Below are 19532 nucleotides of genomic sequence, written 5' to 3'. Positions count from 1 at the left end.
TTATATTTTAATATCACAGTGATACCTCGGCTTACGGAGATGATTCATTCCATAATCTTCGTTAGCTGAAATGAGATTTCTCATAGATTTCTATAGAAAATTGTTTGATTCCTTCCAACTTCTGCTCAAAATTTAAAAATATGTTTTTTAAAACACCAAGGAATGCTGTAAAAAAAGACAAACTGATTGAAGGATAAAATTAACAGTTTCAAAATTAGATAAATGAGAATCTACAGGAAGATAGATGCAGAGAAGATCTTTTTATTTTTCAGTATGTACACAATAAACACCAACTTTAGTCTACTGAAGCTTGTGTCGACACAACCCAATAGAGTTCGTAAGTGTCCCCATCTATTTGTGATTTGGTCAGTTCATTTCTATGTCTGATACATGCAGATTGAAAAGATAATCTCGTAGAATATCCAGACTGTTCATCTTGATGCTAAGAGTCTTGCACTGAAAGAACATTTTTTGGTGTTCTTTAAACATAGGCACTTTTTTTTTTCAATGCATTTTCTATTTTGGCTGAATCTTTCATTTTATATGAAATGATTCAAAGAATTTCAGAAAAACAAGTGTAGGCACATCTGAAAAAAAGGTTTTGAGGTGGACATTGAGTAATCAGGCTCTAGTGACAGTAACTCTGATGATGATGATTGGTACAAAAATCCAGCGCAGGACGTGCTATTTCAGGTTGTTGCATGCATTCATATTATTGAAAATGTTTGTTAGCTGAATCGGTATTAATTAGCTAAAGCATTCGTTAGCCGAGGTATCACTATACTTACAGAATCAGGTTTTTCTTCAACACTTGTTACAATTTTACATAAAAAATTTACAACTTATTTTTCCTCTCTAGATGTTCTTTGCCTCCTTTCCACCATAACAGAATTGACAATTTGCTTATTTGAATAGATGGATTGAACATAAATATATGAATTATTTCAGTTCCATTTTGCTTGCCGATGTTTTGGCCAAGGCCAATGAAAATAGTTATTGAGTATTATTATTATCATTTACTCTTTAATTCAATAAATTTGTTTATTCTAGTAGCTCAATACATTTGTTGTCTAGATGAATCCTTCAGTTAGTGAAATGAAGGATTAATAATTCATGCTCACTTTATTGCAGTAGGATTTTATTCGAAGCGCGAATGTGAGCCGATCTCCTCATCGAAAAGTCTCACTGCAGAGAGCAACAGGCCTACAACATCACAATTATTCATTCATTACACTTCACTCACTATGAGTTGAAGAAAAAACTCATAGTTTAAAAAATTGATTGCAGATGGCAGCACTACACATAACAAGCATTACACAGAAATAAACTTCACGGAAGGTTCACTATATGTACACACACACTCCAACATGTACCATTGGTTAGAAGTTCTTCAGAGGAATATGGACGAGGTGCATATCTGGTTTGGTAGTAGTAGTAGTAGGATTCTATTTTCAGTTCCATGTTTTACCTATCCTAGAAATTCACCTTGACATAGACTCTTGCACAGAAAGAAATGCACACTGCAAAATAAAATGTAATCAGTAAATTTTTAATTTATGCGAAAAAATTCTAATTAATTTAATTTTTTAAAATTAGTTTGTTGTGCTTAGATTTACACAGATATTCAGCCAAATACCAAGGTATTATTTGGCCGAACCGAATATTATGCAAAAGGGCCAAATAGCAGCCAAATATTCATGTATCTCTGCTAAGTAGAACTTGAATTGTTTGTCTATAGTTTTGAATTTGCTTGTAAAGTATTTTTTTACACATGAAATTCATATGACTCATAAGCTAATCTGGTGAAGAATTGGCCTTTTCACAAATATTCATTGCATTTATATCATCTGAGAATTAGATTTGTTTTAAAGCTAGTGAAGGTATTTAATTGAACATAGGAGTACATTTTTTTGTGCATTTTTATTTAGATGTATAACACACACACACACACACACACACACACATATATATATACATACACATTCTGAAAAAAAATAGAGTGTAAAACCATATGTGTTGAAAAATTCAAAATTAAAACATTTCAAAAGCCAGAGTATAGCATCCAAGGCAGCTATATACACATAACTAGAAATTATACAACTTGTATATATATATATATGTATATGTATTGTGTGTACAGATTAAATATGAGCATTGAAAACCTGAATCTTAATTTCAATGTAAAACTAAAATGTAATGGAATAATATTCTATTTAATATTAAAATTTTGTGATACCTTCTGTAGGGATGGTTTAGTCCTGGTCAGGTTTTTGTACTTGATGAGTATTGTGCTCGTTATGGGGTTCGCAGTTGTTACAGACATCTATGCTATTTACATGACCTTCTTGATCGAGCTGAGAAGAACGTAATGATTGACCCAACACTCATTCATTATAGTTTTGCTTTTTGTGCTTCACATGTTCATGGAAACAGGTGAGAAATATACATCTATTTTTTTATCTTGAATTTCTATGAAAATTTTGATTTTGAAAATTTTTTATATTTATCTTAAAAATTGTACTAGTATTGATGATTTTTTTTTGATGCCGGAAAAAATTTTGTATTTTTCTACTTTTTTTATACACAAAACAAACATAATTTTTTGTGATCTCCGTGATTTTTTTGCACATTGCGGCTGTTATATCTATTTGTTTGAATTAAAATTTTAAATTAATTTTGAAAAAAGATTTAAGAGTTCTGATTTCTTATTTTCATAAATATTTTCATTTTGGCCACACTTCTTAATTTTGAAAAGGGGTTTCATGGCCTAGTTATCACATAGTAAAGCAGACTGTTATGAAAATATTTCAACACTTTTGCGCTTCAGTGTTGATGGTTCGATCTGGATCTATTGGTTTTGCATCTCGGCATGATGTTCATTTATTTACTCATATTCGGGATTTTCTTCATTGTTTTAGATGTTCCTAGTATGATGATCTTTCATATTTACCTATATTTGCTTATGTATGCTCATGAATACGTTTAGTATAATGACCTAAGAACTTTCTAGTTTTTTCATTACGGCACATGGAAAACAAATTTCTTTCTCTTTGCCCATTACTTATACCTACTACACTACACACCAACTCTGGTCATATATCTCTCCATACTGCAATTTCCAACCAGTAGAGTTGGTTGGGAAATGAAAGCGCCATCTATCAGTGGCTGCCCCAAGTTTGGTAGGTTAAGAGCTTGTTTCTGATGTTCTGTGCCGGGATTCGAACCCGCAGGCCTTGACAGTAATCTTCATCAGGGTGTCTACCATCACGGAAAAACCACAAACTCTCAGAAAAGTCACGGAATGTGAAAAAGGTCATGTAAGTCTCGAAAAAGTCACAAACTTTCTATAATTCTCCAGAGATCTTTTTTTTTTTTCCTCTTAAAATCTAGGCTTTTGAGAAGCTGTGACATTCAATATTTTTTTCTTCTCTCTCTCAAGTTTCTTTTCTCCTTTTTTTTTTTTTGCCCTGGGGGGGGGGATGGATTGGTGAGTAGCAACAAAAAAGAACAATATCAATGTGAGGCTTTTATGGATCACATGATATTTCTCTCTTTCTTTGAATGACATACAAACTATATTTGCAGCAACTAACATGGGCACTTTCTCGACAGCTGCCAATGTTGGCATGTCTGCTTATAATCAGAGCTCATCGCGTTAAAGCATTGTTTGTCTGTTGTTCTATATTGATGCCTAATATTTTGAAAGAAAACATTTATTACATGTTTGAGGGTCTGACTTGTGTCTATGTATGTATAAATATGACTCATATACAGGACATTACCATATTTTTTTATATTTAAAAAAAAAAATTCAAGTTAAAAAAAATTATAAGATCCAAAACTGCTTATTAAAATAAATGCAGAAACATAGAAATAAAAATACAAAAAATGAAAAATGTTTATAAGTGGTCATGGAGTAAAGGTGTTGCCCATACTGCCACCAGAATAAAGTCAGATAAAGTTGATATCTAAATGTTTCAAAGTGATGTATATTCATCAAAATTCAGTGGCAAATATAGGTCATTTGGATAGTGAAGTAAAAGAAATTTGAATAAAAAACTTTTATATGTGAAATGTAAAAACTATATGTAAAATGTAAAACAGTATTTTTAAGTCGGGGAAAAAACTGAATCACATAGCAAAGGAAGGGGAAAAATTTATTTTAAAAAAATGCAAAAAAATATTAAAATGGAATATTAAAATATGGAAATACTATCGGACAACAGCTGAAGCAACTAGTGCGAACAAGTGTTGCATAAAATGGGAAAATAGTGCATATAAAAACATGATTGCCAGACAAGCCAAGAAAGAAATATTTGAGTTCTGAATCTGCAATAAAATTCATATCTAAAAATAAATTTCAATATTTGAAGAGGTTAATATATATTGGACCAATTTTCTTTTGAACACACATTATGACACATATAAGGTAGTGTGTATTATAAATTTTAAGTGATAAATATATAGAAGAAATGTTGCAGAAAATTTCCTGTTCATGTAAAGGAATTTTATAGATTTCATTGAGTCCTCTCAAAGACATTTTGTTTTTAGCAGAGCACGAATACTTGCTTTTGCAGGTACATTTATTGTGCATAATACCAAGGATATGTTTTGCAGTGAAGTCATCATTTTAAATTTAACAGCGAAATATTTTAAGAGACTTTTGTTGGCTGTTTATGATTGGAAGTACATTTGTTTTATAGTCGCATCCCCAAATATTTATTCCATATTGCAGGGATGATTGAACCCTGATCACAGTGGTGGTCACCTGAAGTTGATTTTTCAAACTTTGAGGTGTGAATTTGAGCCAGTCTCCAGTTTAAAAAAGTATTTCTGCAGAGAGCAGGCAGACCTACAACACAATATTAACAACACACTGACTAACTACAACACACTGACAAACATGAAAATTCAATCATTTACCATTTTTATTTCAAAATATTTGACAGATGGCCGCAGCAGCAAGAATACAAAGCAAGCACAATTCTAACTCACGAAAGCCGAAAGCAGGCCACATAAATACATTAGGGGTCAATCATACATTCACTCAGAACACAGATTCCGACATTCAAATTTATTTCCAATTCATTAGAAATTTGGTTGAGGAATGTGTACAAGGTGCATGTACAGTAAAGTAATAGTAGTGATGATTGAGCCCAAGCATAAGGATAGGCCTATTTAACATAGAAAAGAATTATTTATGAGATTTTGTATGTGATGAAACTTAGAAAGGAAATAAAAAAAGCTTTTTAGTTAAATGTACAATATGGGTTTTCCATTTCGAATTTGAATCAACATGAATTCCAAGGTATTTCCAAAAAGAGACTTTATGTAAAGTAGGGCAGTTACAACTTTGATGATTACAGTTTGCTCTGAGTGTGATTTATGCTGAACTATTTAAATGTGTTACATCTAATGCCAGAAGGCAAGAGCATTTGGTATTTCATTTGACTGTGTGAATCACAATTTTATTTATGTACATACTTGTGCCAGATATAAATTGATCTTATCTAAGCACTGTAAATGATCGGCCTGTTTGTTACCCAAAAGTAAAAAATTGATGCCGACCTGAGAAAGATTTTGAAACCGTTCCAAAAGTATTGAATTTTTTGATTAATATGCACTATATATGAATGAACATCTAACAGCTAAGGTGGCTACGATATATATATAGTATATGAACATGTTTAGTTCAACAGGACTGGCAGGAGCATCGGAAGTGTTTTGAACTTGCGAGTGCTCATCTTGAGCTTTATATAAAGGAAATTTCAATTTCTGAATAAATTCGGTGGGTGCTGAGACCCCACAACACCCCTGGTCTTGATGCCACTGAGGATAATTCTCATTTGTAATTGGCAAAAGTGAACATATTGCAAATAAACAAAGTTGAGCGTCATCACATACATTTTATTGCTTTACATAAAACATGTATTGGGTCTCGTTAAAAGTAAATTTAAAAAATTTTATCTGATAACAAGAAATTTGGTCTAAGTGAAATAATTTCCTTAGTCCCTTTTATTTTCTCAGTAACAAGGTTTGATTTTGATAGAGAAATTACCTTTCTGTTTATGCTGTGAGACAGTGCTTCCCATGGGAGCATGAAGGAGTTGCAGCTTCTTCCCCCTAGCTTCAAAGATTTGTACGATTGATCAAAATATATATGTATTAACATCTTCATCACGCTCTGCCGAAAGTTTTGAAAGATTAAAATAAGTTAATTTCATATTAAATGTTTTTATTTTGTAAATTCACTTGCCTTCTCGCTTTCATTAAACCCCCGCCCCCTATTTTATTAACCCAAACCCCCTAGGTGGTTGCTACTTGCAGTTTGGGAACTACTGGTATAAGAAAAAAAAGAAACTAAACAATCCAGCATGGTTCATTTTGCCAAATGAGAAAAAGTCCCCAAAAAGTCACTGAATTTTCTCTTTTGGTATGTGGTAGACACCCTGTTAATAGTGGAAGACGAGCATCGTACCACTGCACATTGCTTATACCTGGTTTCTAATTTTTTTCTTGTCCATCCTATCATCTTGTGCCTGTTAAAAATCTGTCGTGCCATTTTATATTCAAACTAACATAATTTTTTGTGAATAAAATGACCATAGAAAATTTTTTGTACAAACAGCTGAGAGAGAGAGCTTTGTTTACAACACATATGATTTTGTGCAAGAAGATAAGAATTTCAGTTGTTAGAGCTCCCACCCTTTGCTTCTCAGGCTTCTTGATTCCTATACAATATCCATGTATGGTCGCTCATCTAAGTGTCTTTGACAAATCTTTTTAAAATTTTATGTTACTAAAAATCTTATGATGTTGCCCTCCAGGCCTATCAATCCATTTAAAGCACTAAGAAATCTTTGTGGGTGTTGTTTTCCATAAAAAGGTTTTACTGAAATTTGGGATTAAATTTTTCGTTCATTTTAGCATAAGGTTTGTAATGAAACAAATAAGCACATAACAAACAAGTCAGGTGCCTCTGAAGTTTTTGTTTCCTGTCAGCTATGTAGCTTGACTTGCTTGATTTTGAGCATTGAACTCCTTTCTGGCACAAATGAATTATGAAATTTATACAATTCGGCAGTGTTATTCTTTTGTCTTCTTTTCCAGGCCTCTTTTCATGCTAAATATTTCAGAGTTCATCTAAAATTTTTCTTATCTTGAAGGATCATTAAATATTGTCCTATGGGCATTCTCAATTTTTATTTATGCAATTAAGTAAGACAGCTGCTTGTAAGGTTGAGATGCCAAATATTTGAGGTCCTTTCATTTGAATTTTGTTGAGTTTTTGGTAGGCTACCATGCATGGTTATTCTTCCTCTGTAGCTATGTTATTTGATCTCTGGCTTCATTGTATAGAGAGGAGTTTAAGTAAGCAGGATTTTTTTACCCTTTAGTTATACCTTTGAATAATTCTTTGTTCTATTGGGGACTATCCTATTCCAGTTTATCTTTTTTTCTATTCTGAGGTCATATCCATCCCAGATTTGTTATTTTATAGCATGTGTGCATAATGAAAATATTCATTTCTATTTTTATTTCATGCACCAATGTCTGGTTGTTCTATCTGAAGTAGAAATTGAGTTTCATCCTCTATTGGATGCTGAGGCCTTTGGAGCTTTTATCGGTAGTTTCGACTGGTGATATGCATTGATCTTATGGTAGCCAATGATAGCTAGGCCCTACTTGAATTATTTTTCAATTACTATAATTGTATAGCATTCTTAAATTTATTTTTCATTTATTTGCCTAGATTTTATATGCATATAACTTTTTTGATGTTTGTGACTTAAAAGGAAACAGTATTTTTATTTTTGCTGCTCTAAATTTTTCTGAAAATATTGTAAACATAGTTCACAATTTTATTTTGCCATCTGCATTTCAAGTTGAAAGTGAATGTATAAATTTAAGCAAAATGTAGCACATTCAAAAACATTAATTGAGCAATATGCACACAAATTCATCTGTAAAATTAACTTGATTAATTTTATTCTTAAAATTAAATCTGTTCTCAAAATAATGGTTACCAAGCACCTATTTTGAAAATAGGGCATTCAGCACTCTTATGATTGTAACTCTTGAGATATGTATTAATGAATATAAATGAATTTGCAGTAATCATATTCATGTAACAAGTATCATGGATTCCATAATTAGGAAATTGCTGTGCAACTATGAATACATGTTGAATTTTATAGTTACTATGTTTATGGACTCTAATTTTAATTATAGTTCATTAATAATTTTTTTTCTTCAATTACATCAATATTTCTGTGAAATTATAATTTTATGTTATTGTAACCTTTATTAATAGTTTCGTTCAATTTTTCTGCATTTGCTTTTATAGTTTCATTAGGCAAACAACTTGTAGTAAGCAAGTTATTAGTACACCTGTTTCTTTTTTTGTTCTTTTTGTAGTGTGTCATAATTTTGTTATGCATATGGTATGATTTTCTCTCTGCTGCTCATTAAATTTATTACGTCTGAAAATGTTACAACAAATTAACTCTCATAATGATAACACATCCTAATTTATTTCTCTCATTTTAAATATTACTATGCTAAACATCTCATTGCTTTATCTTCAATATTTTTCTGAGGCAGTGTTGGGATATTTCAGTGTTTGTTTTATCTGCACAATTAACTTATGATAATTTCACACTTTTAAATACACAAAGTACTGCCCCTCCTGGACAGGTTATGACAGATGTAAGGTATGTGCCACCTTCTTTTTGCATGTACTGTTTCCCTCTCCGGTCCACCTTAGGCCTTTACCCATCCTGTTCCTTGTACCCTATCCAGCAGTATCACCATCCCTTTTATGTTGTTATCTTTGCATGTCTTCTTCTCCAGGATACTTGATCATGGCATTTGTTGCCAAAATTTGATATTTTACAATGACATGCTCGGAAAGTATTGAATCAAGATTATACATTTTTGTGATGAGTATTTTTTAGCATGATGAGCATTGCTGAGCAAGCAGTTAATGTCTCTTTTCAGCATAAAAACTTAGTTATAAAAGGGCATAATTTCTGTTGCTTTTAGCATTAACTGGAAACTATGATGATTTCATTGCTAGTTCAGTCCATATTTTATTTTTATTCAGGAACATTTGATTGAGAATTTTCATGCATGTTTTCTCATTACAAACTCAACAAACTGTTTTTTAAATATAATACTCTATTTAAACTAATTAAATTATATATACGATATTTCATTAATTAAATTTTTAATAATAATAGGGCAGGGCAATTTTTAACTACTGTAAGAGGTACATGTATCCTAGCTTATCATAAATGGTTTTCTTTCTCAGATTATTTTGAAACCAAAAAAATTCATTGTTATTTATCTTTACTTTCTGCAAAATGAAATTACTATGATAAGGTATATTCTAGTTCTTTGAAAACCCATGGTGTCAGCTATGTGTTGCATGTGTGTATGATAAAATGATAAAGAAGCAAAAGTTCTCAAATTATATTCTTGTTTGAACAAAATAGGTTACGCATTTCAAATAGGATCGTGTTATTAATATAAGAATAAGTGTGTAGCAGATGTATAATTGATAAACTGCACCTCTCTTTACGCTTTAATTCCTTTTTGTTATATATGACCACAGAAATCTTCCAAAGCTTGATAGTTAAGGTTAGTTCAGGGCCCCTGATGGTTTACCTTTTGTTTGCTCAAGATGAGTGTCATCACTCTGCAAGTTTTTGTGTTTTCTGTAAAAATTTAAGCTGCTTTTCAAAAAGAACTAAATAAATAAACTTCAAAATTTTTTATATTTTTGTTGTGACATACCCTTCCTAACTGCATTTATTCGTGGAAAAATGTTATTTGTTATCAAGGTGTAGTAATAAAATCTGTCCATGCAGAATTTTTGGAGTTTGATAATCCAAGCCCCCTTTTCATTGTGTTTTTTTTGCCTGCAAAATATTGTTGAACTTCAGATTTAGATGAGTTGTATTATATTCATGTCATGCAGGTAGCTATTTTGTAGTTATCATTCCTGCTTTAATCACTCAACAGACATTAAGTAATTCGCCATTAGGTGATATAGGAAAATCGTATCCGTTAGAACATGAGATTTTAATGTTTTGCAAATGCAGATCCTATTTTGCTACAGACTCCTATAAGCATTTTATATATTTATTTACCTATTACTATAATTTTATAACATAAAATATGTTATTAAAATAATTAGTGTCATATGAGATATATCATATATATATATATATATATATATATATAGATATATATATATATATTTTAATTTGGGTATATTTTTGTTTTTGAATTTACTGTAAAAATCCAGATTATGGAAAGAAATTTCAAGCTTTTAAATTTTTTTATGAGTGAACCATGCAGACTCTTTCAGTGTGCTTTGAATAATTACCTGTCCAAAAAAAAATCCATATTTATATATAATTTTATGTACACAAATTCTTTCTATATTGCCTTCGTCAGAGAACTAATTGCTAAATTGTTATCTGATGTACTTTTGCATGTTTGTGTTTGCATACAATCCTCTTTGCAACGATCTGTCTTGCTTTCTGGCAATAAATAATAAATATTTATGGTACCATTTTATATGTGCTATTGTACTCTTTCTCTCTTGAATAAGCATGCATGGTGGATATTTCACTCCTATATTGTTCAAAATAATTCTGAATATTCACATTCCTTTATGCTGTTTTACTTGTTTTATGTCCAAAACATGTCCTTTGATGTTGCCACTGTAAATGACTTTGTTGGAAAAATTAATTTGAATGCTACAATGTGTATTTGAAATCTACAATTTCTTCAATCCCTTCCTGCCATTTGTGGTCTATGTAATGCACCACTCTTTCTCTCAACAATTCTCTTTATACTCAGCTCCAAATTTATTGCACTATTGAACCCCCAAGAATTAACCTTTCCCTTTCCCCCTCTTTCCTCTATATTTTTCCACTTCAAAATTACTTTTTTGATTGGAACACAAGAATTTCATGAAGCTCAAAGCAGTTTCCCCCAACAACATTACTTCATTCATACATGATGCGTACCACATTAACAAAAAGAAAAGGAAAAAGATTAAATCATTTTTAGATTAGACTACACAACCGAAATTGTTCCAAACTTAATTTTTTGATGAATAACTGATTTTATATTCACTAGTTTTCAAATATATGCATTGTATTTGTGCTTTGCATCAAAATTTGGAAACAACTCTTCGGACCCGATTTCTCATAATTATGTCCACTAATGATGACCGCCATAGTAGTAGTAGTCAAAATGCCTGGTTATTTTTTATTCTTATTGAGCATTGAAGATCATATTCCAGACAGCATTGCTGACCATTAATTTTTTTAAATACTTTTTTTACAAATGAATAACTCAAAATCACTTTTGCCATGCTTTTTTTCATATCCACTAATTTTATCAATGAATTTAGTCTTGAAAATTTTAAATATCTGAAACATGTTGTCCATTCCTTAGCCCTTTCCAGCGCTGTGTTCCCCATAGTAAGACCACCAGTTTCCATTGTTTTCTATGGTTTTTGGAAAAATATCTGCCCTTCAAAGGATTAAAATTTCTTTCTAACCCCCATATGGCTCCCCAATACTAGGTTGGGTAGTCCCATGAATTAAAAAAGTTTCTTATGAAGTAAATTGGATCCTCCCTTTCTTGCTATCAAGCAGTATATAGTTATTACTAGAGCCCGGAAGTTCAGGCAAAATGCCATAAATGCTTTTTTTGTCTATTTTCAAATATCTTTGTCTATTTCTTTTTTTTGTAAAAATGCTTTTTTTGAACTTTTCCTGCCATAAATGTTTTTGGAAGGAAAAGCTTTTTTAAAAGCAAAAAAAAAAAGCTTTACTCTTTGAATATAGTTTTAAGTTTATTGGTGAATTTCAAAGGCCATAATCTTCAAAACTTGTGATTTTGAGCATTGAGAATGAAAGAATCATATTAAATGCGAATAAGATATAATCTGAGAGAGGGAACTTTTGGTGCTCCATGCATTAATTTTGCTTTGACCGGATGGTGATATATGTGAATGATTTTAGTTTCAGAGAAACGCAGCTCATGTTAGAAAAGCAAAAGAAAATTAGAAATTTGTTTCTCCACATGCTTCACGTTATGTGTCTGGCTCTCAGGCATTAGACTACATTGTATATGTATAGCTGACTGATGACTGTCCTAAGAGGTCATCAGTCAATGTCATGGCTCACACAAGGCGGGGTAGTAGCAGACAGGTCTCTGGGGCCCCATGTTGTTTTGATTTATTTTTTACACCATAAATGCACTGCACACTGTGTAATTCTGAAGGGTCACATGCCACTGTGCCCAAAAAGTGTTTAACCAGTGTGTGCTATTAGCACTGACTTATGGAGCTGAAACATGGACACTCACAAGCAAGATGATACAAAGGCTACAGACAACACAAAGGAGCATGGAAAGATGTATGCTGGGCATCACAAGAAGAGACAGAAAACAAATCACTTGGATAAGGAACCACACAAAAGTATATGATATCATAGAAAGAATTAAACATTTAAAATGGAAATGGGCTCAACATATTGCAAGAAGACAGGGCAACAGATGGACCACAAGTATTTTAGATTGGTACCCCGTGGTGTTAAACGTCCAAGAAGGGGTTTCTGTAAAAGATGGATAGACGAGATCAGAAAAGTGGCTGGAGTCAACCGGAAGGCTAAAGCATCAGACATAGTAAAATGGAAAAATTTAAAGACCTTCATCCAGCAGTAAATTGAAAATGGTTGTTGATGATGATGAAATGCACTGCAGACAACCATGGCTATTTATTTTAGATACATAGTTGGTGTTCGATTGAATTGACTAGAGTCTCCCTTTAAGGGTCGGCAACAGATGCGGCCTCACAGGGTCTCACACTTGAAGGAGTCCTGCATATGTGGTAATATATATAAAAATTAACTTTATATTTTACAATAGAACAAGGTGGCTGTGTTTCAACTATAGAAATGATAATGGTTATTTCAAATAATACATAAAATAAACGAGAAGTATTGCAACTCGAAGGAGCCCCACAGATAATTTTATCTTCCGGCTCTGCATTTGGTAATAGTGGCTGTGGAATTGACCCGATCCTGAGGGTTCAGGAACTTTTTATTTTGGGCTTGAAATCAATTTAACTTATAATAATGCAGTTATTAATTATAATTGAAACAGTAGATGGATTAGTGCAACCAATTTTTCTGCTAGTTTTCGAACCCTTAATACCCTAGTTATTAGTTACATTTCCTTCTTCCCATAAATTATAAATGCCTCTTTTTAGTGCCTTTTTTTCCTGCCTATTTCAACCATTTTTAGTGCCTAAACTTTCGGGCTCTAGTTATTACATCAAACGTTTGCTGTGCATGTCTGGTTTAGAATTCCAGCTGGAATTCTGCTTTATATGGCCTGCTGTTTGGAATCTTTTTGAAATCCCAGTTACATTAGGCCTACATTAAAGTCAGCTAATCAGAATTCTCAAAACAAACACTGTGAAAAAAATAAATAAATAAAATAAATAAATTATTATTTTTATTCCTGGGAAAATAATTTAGCTACAGTTCAAACCTTTCAGAAGCCAAGCTACACATTTACCTTGATTGCTGCTTGTGCATAATTACTAGGTTAAGCTAATAGTATATTTCATTTCAGACATGAATATACATTGTGTAAAGTAATTGATTGTGAAAATTATTAGATTCTGCTAATTTTTTTTAATACTTATTTCATTTGACTGTTATATTTTTCATTACAAATTTTTGCATTATATCAAAATTGGTTTAAAAAATTCCATATTTTTTGAGTAGTTTTTATGAAATGAAAATCAGTTTTTATTTCTTTATAATATTATGTTTTTGCCCATGCCACGCTTTTGAATTTATTGTTTTGCTCCCTATTAACTATTAAAATCAGTTCTGTTTGAAAATCAGAGATTAGGATGATCCTTGATATTGAAATCATCTTTTTAGCTTATAGCTCTAGACACACAAGGTGAAGGACATTATGGGTGTGGGTGGGGACAAAACTAAAACTGTATGGAGTATATAAAAAGTTATTAATTAGCATTTTGTGTGTGAGTATAGGAGATACACAATTTATATGGAATATGTCTGTTAGAAGTTATTATACATGATATTTTTGAACCTATATCCTTTTTTTTCCATGTATATATTTTTATCGATAGTAAATGCCATTACAAATCACCATATATCTGTGAAATTTTATCATTTTACTTCAGAAAGCAAGACAATTTTTGCTCTTCTGTTATTTTTTCTATTTTAATAGTCTCAGCTGCTCAATATTTTGAATCAATGTGTGCTTAATCTATGATGCTATCAAAATTGAAAATATACATGCTAAGGTTTCATTAACAGAATTTGAAAAACAGAGGAGATACAGCAGATATATCACACAGCTGTTAAACAAAAATTTACATTCTGTGAAAATGTATTATGTTTTCGGACATTGTGTAATTGATATACATAAAAATTACAAGATTGATTTATCACGCAGGAACATTCCATGTTTTTGTTTTAAATTTCATATTTTTTTGTTTGGACATTTCATATTTCTTTGAGCATGAAATTTTAAACCATTTTCAATGTGAATAGAACTTTACTTAATCATGAAGTCAATTCATCTCAGTAAGGGCCAGGATTACACTGTAAAAGTTTGATAAAAGATCTTTTACAAAAATTGAAAAGAAAAAAACAGCTAATAAGCCAGCATTAGTTACATTTGTTCAAATGTAACCAATATGCTTATTGGTTGCATTTTTAAAGTTTTATAAAAGAAATTTTCTAAAACTTTTATAGTGTAATCCTGGCTTAATAATCATGTGTCAGTCTTGAAAATACTTCAAGAGTTCTACAATAAAAGTTATCAACTATAATGAAATTTGATATGCTAGTTGTTTTGACGTGCAACTAAAGCCATGCTTTCAGTCCTGGTTTCAAGTTGTAGAAAAAACGAGAGAAAAAGTCGCTGAGGAAACTTGAGAAACCAGATGCTAATAACAAAGTGATTATCAACTTGATTGATTTAGTTAATGTCATTTCCCCCTCAGCAGAACACATACATACAGAAATACAAAAAACATTGCATTAAATTATAATTTGTGTAAGCCAGAGTTTATTTGTCCTTCATTACGTAGATTAAACCCTTTCCATTCAAGAGCAGTAACCTGCTATTGAGCAGGAGTTCAGGATTGGGTTTAGTTTTGGCTTCGCTTGCAGCTGAGGGACCCCCAACCTGAAGTCTGGGTTTGAGTTCTAGTGGAAGCATAGGTGTTTGGTCTAATTAGCTCGAGTGGTAAAAATGAGTACTGTGCAACCAAATGGTCAATGGTAAAAATTGACAGCACTGTGAGGAATTTTTATATGTATGGATGGGGAAAAAATAATTCATATTCTCACTCTTCTAAATCATATAATAATATTAAGTTTTTCACTAACAATTATCACATGTAATTATGTGTTAAATGCAAAAGAGTGGTGCATTAACCTGACCATTTTGTCAAGAAGGATACATAATTATAATTACTTTTTCTGCATGAGATTCACCACTAATGTTTACTTAGTGGTATCATGTAAAGGAGAGAAATCCAAAAATTTAATATTCTGCACTTTTTATAAATTAAACTTTATTTATTTTGTCTATATCTGGCAATTTTGACTGTTTCCAGCATGAAACTTGCATTTTCTGTGGATTATTTATTCCATCTTACAAGAAGTTTTATTTGATTGGAGAATTTCGCACTCTGTGAACTTCTATGTTTTAAACACTTTCAATCTTTAAAGTGTTCGTTAAAAATTATGTGTTTTACTACATTATTGCTCATACATATGTGCATGGAATATTCAATTAAGTGAGATCTAATTTGCAATATCATTTTTATAATACTTATGACAACAGTTGTACTATTATAAACAAAGCCTACTGCTTAATAGTGAAAGTTTTAAGGCTAGATTTCACTGACTTTAAGTTATAGGCCTATAATATGCTGATTTATTGAAACTTCGAAAATACTCTATTACAAATCAATGGAAGATAAGTTTTCAAACCACTCATTTGATTATGATGAGAAAATACACGTGTAATTTTTGAATACTGGGTGGTTAACAAATGGTAAAGTACACATCACAAAGCTCTTACCGTTTTTAAAAAATAGGAATTTCAGTAGGGACCCTCCTGAGATGGACTCAAAATGGTGGCATTTTTAAGTAATAATGGGTTTCTCTTGAAGGAAATTAAAATTGGTTTTCCTTTTTTGAATTCACTGGCTTATCTGTGAATCAAACCGATATTTGATCACATGTAAATATTGTCCAAACAATACATTCAGTCCAAAAATATGTTCAAAAAGTTAAATAAATTTACCAGTTTAACTGGATTTAGTGACGTTCATTGGTAAAAATGTGTACTTTCACATAACATACCAAATCTACATTTGCTAATAAAGAAATATCCTTTTGATTAAACACCTTTTGTTATCACTGTTGTTCTTATTCTATATATTGCATTTCTATAGTCAGTATATATATAAATACACATAATCATCTAAAGTCAAACTTTATTCAAAAAGTGTGATAAACTCATCAGCCAATTGGGAAACCATGAAATATACATTCTTTGATAATTTGTTTGTCATTAATGAGATAAAGCTTGTGGGATGGGAATGCGTCTTTAAATTTGAAAAAAGAAAACTGCAGCCAAGTGGCCATTAAAATTATTAGATAAATTTTAAAGGGGATTTATGTTTTTATACATAAAATGGTTCATTGATATAAATTTTTTCTCATTCAGTAATGTTATTAGTTCAATTATGGATTGACTTTAGTTTTAATTTAGTCATAAAAATATGATTAAAAAATAACACCATAGAAAATGATTCAAACTTTAAAGCACAATAAAAAATATAGATAGTCATTAATTTAACTGCAAAAATGATAGATTGAATTATAAATTTATTAATTATTGAATTATAAATTTATTAATTATTGAATTATAAATTTATTAATTATTGAATTATAAATTTATTAATTATTGAATTATAAATTTATTAATTATTGAATTATAAATTTATTAATTATTGAATTAGAATTTAATTCTGATTATAATGACTTGTTGCAGGCCTGATGGTATAGGAACTGTGACTGTGGAAGAGAAGGATATATTTGCAGAAATAAAGGAAAGACTTCGTATTCTTCTTGAAAATCAAATAACAAATTTCCGGTAGGTATCTCATTTACCTTCTTATTAGTTTTCTAACTTATTAAATTTTTCCAATATAACCTTTTTAAGCTGTTTACCTTTGTTTGACTTGTACTTAAAAAAAAAAATGTTTTTTTTTTTAAAAATATTTCACAGAGTTTATCATTAAGTTACAGTCATTGCTTTTTTCTCCTTTTTTAAAATTTGATCTTGTTTTTTTGATTGCTTTTAATTGGCTGTTGGGATACATTTATGCTTTGAAAAATTTTATATCTCTATTCTCTCTCTCTCTCTTATTCTAAATTATACAGAGTTCTGTGTGATTCATGAGATCTTGAAAAGTGAGAATCATCCATTAGATGATCCATTAGAAATGATCCATTAGATTATAAGTTTTTTTTATATATGCTCAATCTGATTGTTCCCATAATCTCTTGGAACTGCTCCAAATTCCTTTGAGGAAATATTTAAGATTTTGTGAAATGGATGAGATTGAATGAAAAATATCTTGAGCTCTGGTTAAAACAAGTCTGAATTTGTATTCCAGTTAGAGGCATGGAAACAAGAGCTACCCAGAATCAGTTCTTAAATTAATCTGGCTGGTTCAGCTAGGCTACTTCCGATTTAATTAGCTCTTGTATGTATAAAATGATTGTGATGCAAAAAAAGGCCAGATTTATTTTCTTTTTTTACAATTATAGTTTTCGTATAGATTAAAATTGATATTTTAATTTTTTTTTATCTTGGGGATTTATGACAAATTTTCCATTAGGAATTCACTAACAAATTTTTAAAATGAAATCCATTGAACAATAAAATCATTGCTATAACTGTCATTGTAATGTTGGAAGAGAAGATAAACTTTGTCCAGGAATACTAAGAAATCGCCAATGAATAAGGCATATATATACGGAAAATACAAAATTCTTAATGCATTTTAACACACAGTGAGTGTTTTCTTCAGAGGAAGAATATATAACTACTAATCACACTGACCAAGTATCCTACTTGGGTTGATTACCGAGTCTTAACTTTCGGTTGCTCAGCAGAAAAAAGTATGCCTGTTCACTTCAAACGTTGGGGTCAGAATGAATCACTACTGCCAAGAGGGCCATAGATTTAAATTTCAATGTGAGAGTTTTTCGCAAAGTAAAGCCCACAACTGTGATTTAGACTTCTACGAGAAAAGGCACTTATATTCGTACCTTCAAAAATATATAATATAACGACAATAATAAAAATACGTCGATAAAACAACAATAAAAATCAACGCCACAGCTTAGATTCATTACAAGCGAGAATTCTAAGAAAATCCAAGTATATTGTATACCCATACTGAGTTGACCTCTGACCTTGATACGTGAAGGGAGAGTTCATTTTTCAAGGACGGGAAATGGGGGGAAACTCAGTAAAATAGCGCGAAAGACACCAATGGAAAATACCAACCTGCTCCTTTTGCCTGCCCCCTTTTTACTGATAGAAGATGAATGAAATAGTCCATCATGACGTTTCATGATGTAGCCAGAGGCCAACTCGGCGTGAGTATATAATGTCAATTGGGTAGCTCCATTTTGCAAGCTGTTAATCAGGATGCTGCATTAGTCTTACGCACAGGCTTTCAGCTTCTTTCTGGGCCACAATGTTTGAAGTGAACAGATGCACTTTTTTCCACTGAGCAACCAAGAGTTAAGACTTGGTATTCAACCTAATCCTCAATTAGCATGATTAGTGGTTATATATTCTTCCTCTGAAGACGATACTCTCTGTGTGCTGAAATGCATTAGGAATTTTGTATTTTCCATACATTTGCCTTATTCATTGGTGATTTCTTAGCATTGTAATGTTGCTTACCTGACTGATATAATGCTCCAGCTTTGTGCATCAATAATTTAATGAAACTGTATTTTATCACAGAACTTTGTCATACCCAAAACACAGATTATTACGATGTAATTATTCTGAATTCAAATGATTTGAAAGAATTTATGTTTTTAATTATCACTCTGTGTGTGTGTGTTCTCAATACAGTTCTACAATTTTTGTTTATATTCAAGAAATCTTGCATCTGCGCAAAACAGGATATGACTCAAATGATGGACTCCTTAAAAATGTTTAAAATTGAAAAATGTCAAAATTTATTAGAAAATTTTTGAACCATTTTTTCCTCTTCATGGTGGAATGTAAGAAAAGCTGTTTTGGACCAACCTGCAGGGAAGAAAAACTGTTTTGAGGACAGAACATCATCCAAAAACCAGGAGCTATATCAAAGTGTGGGGTAGGGGGAATGTGACTGTACTCTGTGTAAC

The 19532-nt window shown here is 31.2% G+C and overlaps 1 protein-coding gene across 5 annotated transcripts in view; it reads left to right on the top strand.

Annotated features, from left to right (window-relative positions):
* Positions 1-19532, top strand: part of Cadps (calcium-dependent secretion activator 1) — a 103421-nt gene that overhangs the window by 35687 nt on the left and 48202 nt on the right. For 3 of the 5 annotated variants that reach the window (XM_089241806.1, XM_089241804.1, XM_089241807.1), the window contains 3 exons: positions 2246-2433; positions 8679-8714; positions 17146-17247. In XM_089241806.1, the coding sequence (XP_089097932.1) occupies positions 2246-2433; positions 8679-8714; positions 17146-17247 (326 nt within the window). The remainder of the gene's footprint in view (positions 1-2245; positions 2434-8678; positions 8715-17145; positions 17248-19532) is intronic. The other 2 variants (XM_089241808.1, XM_089241805.1) reach the window with 1 other exon arrangement.

Source organism: Pholcus phalangioides, unplaced genomic scaffold (assembly GCF_987345545.1).
Source record: "Pholcus phalangioides strain wild (caught in Gottingen) unplaced genomic scaffold, Ppha-v1.0 ptg000014l_1, whole genome shotgun sequence".
Lineage (NCBI taxonomy): Eukaryota > Metazoa > Arthropoda > Arachnida > Araneae > Pholcidae > Pholcus > Pholcus phalangioides.
Note: the sequence above shows the minus strand (reverse complement) of the source record. Positions and strands in the feature narration are given on the sequence as shown.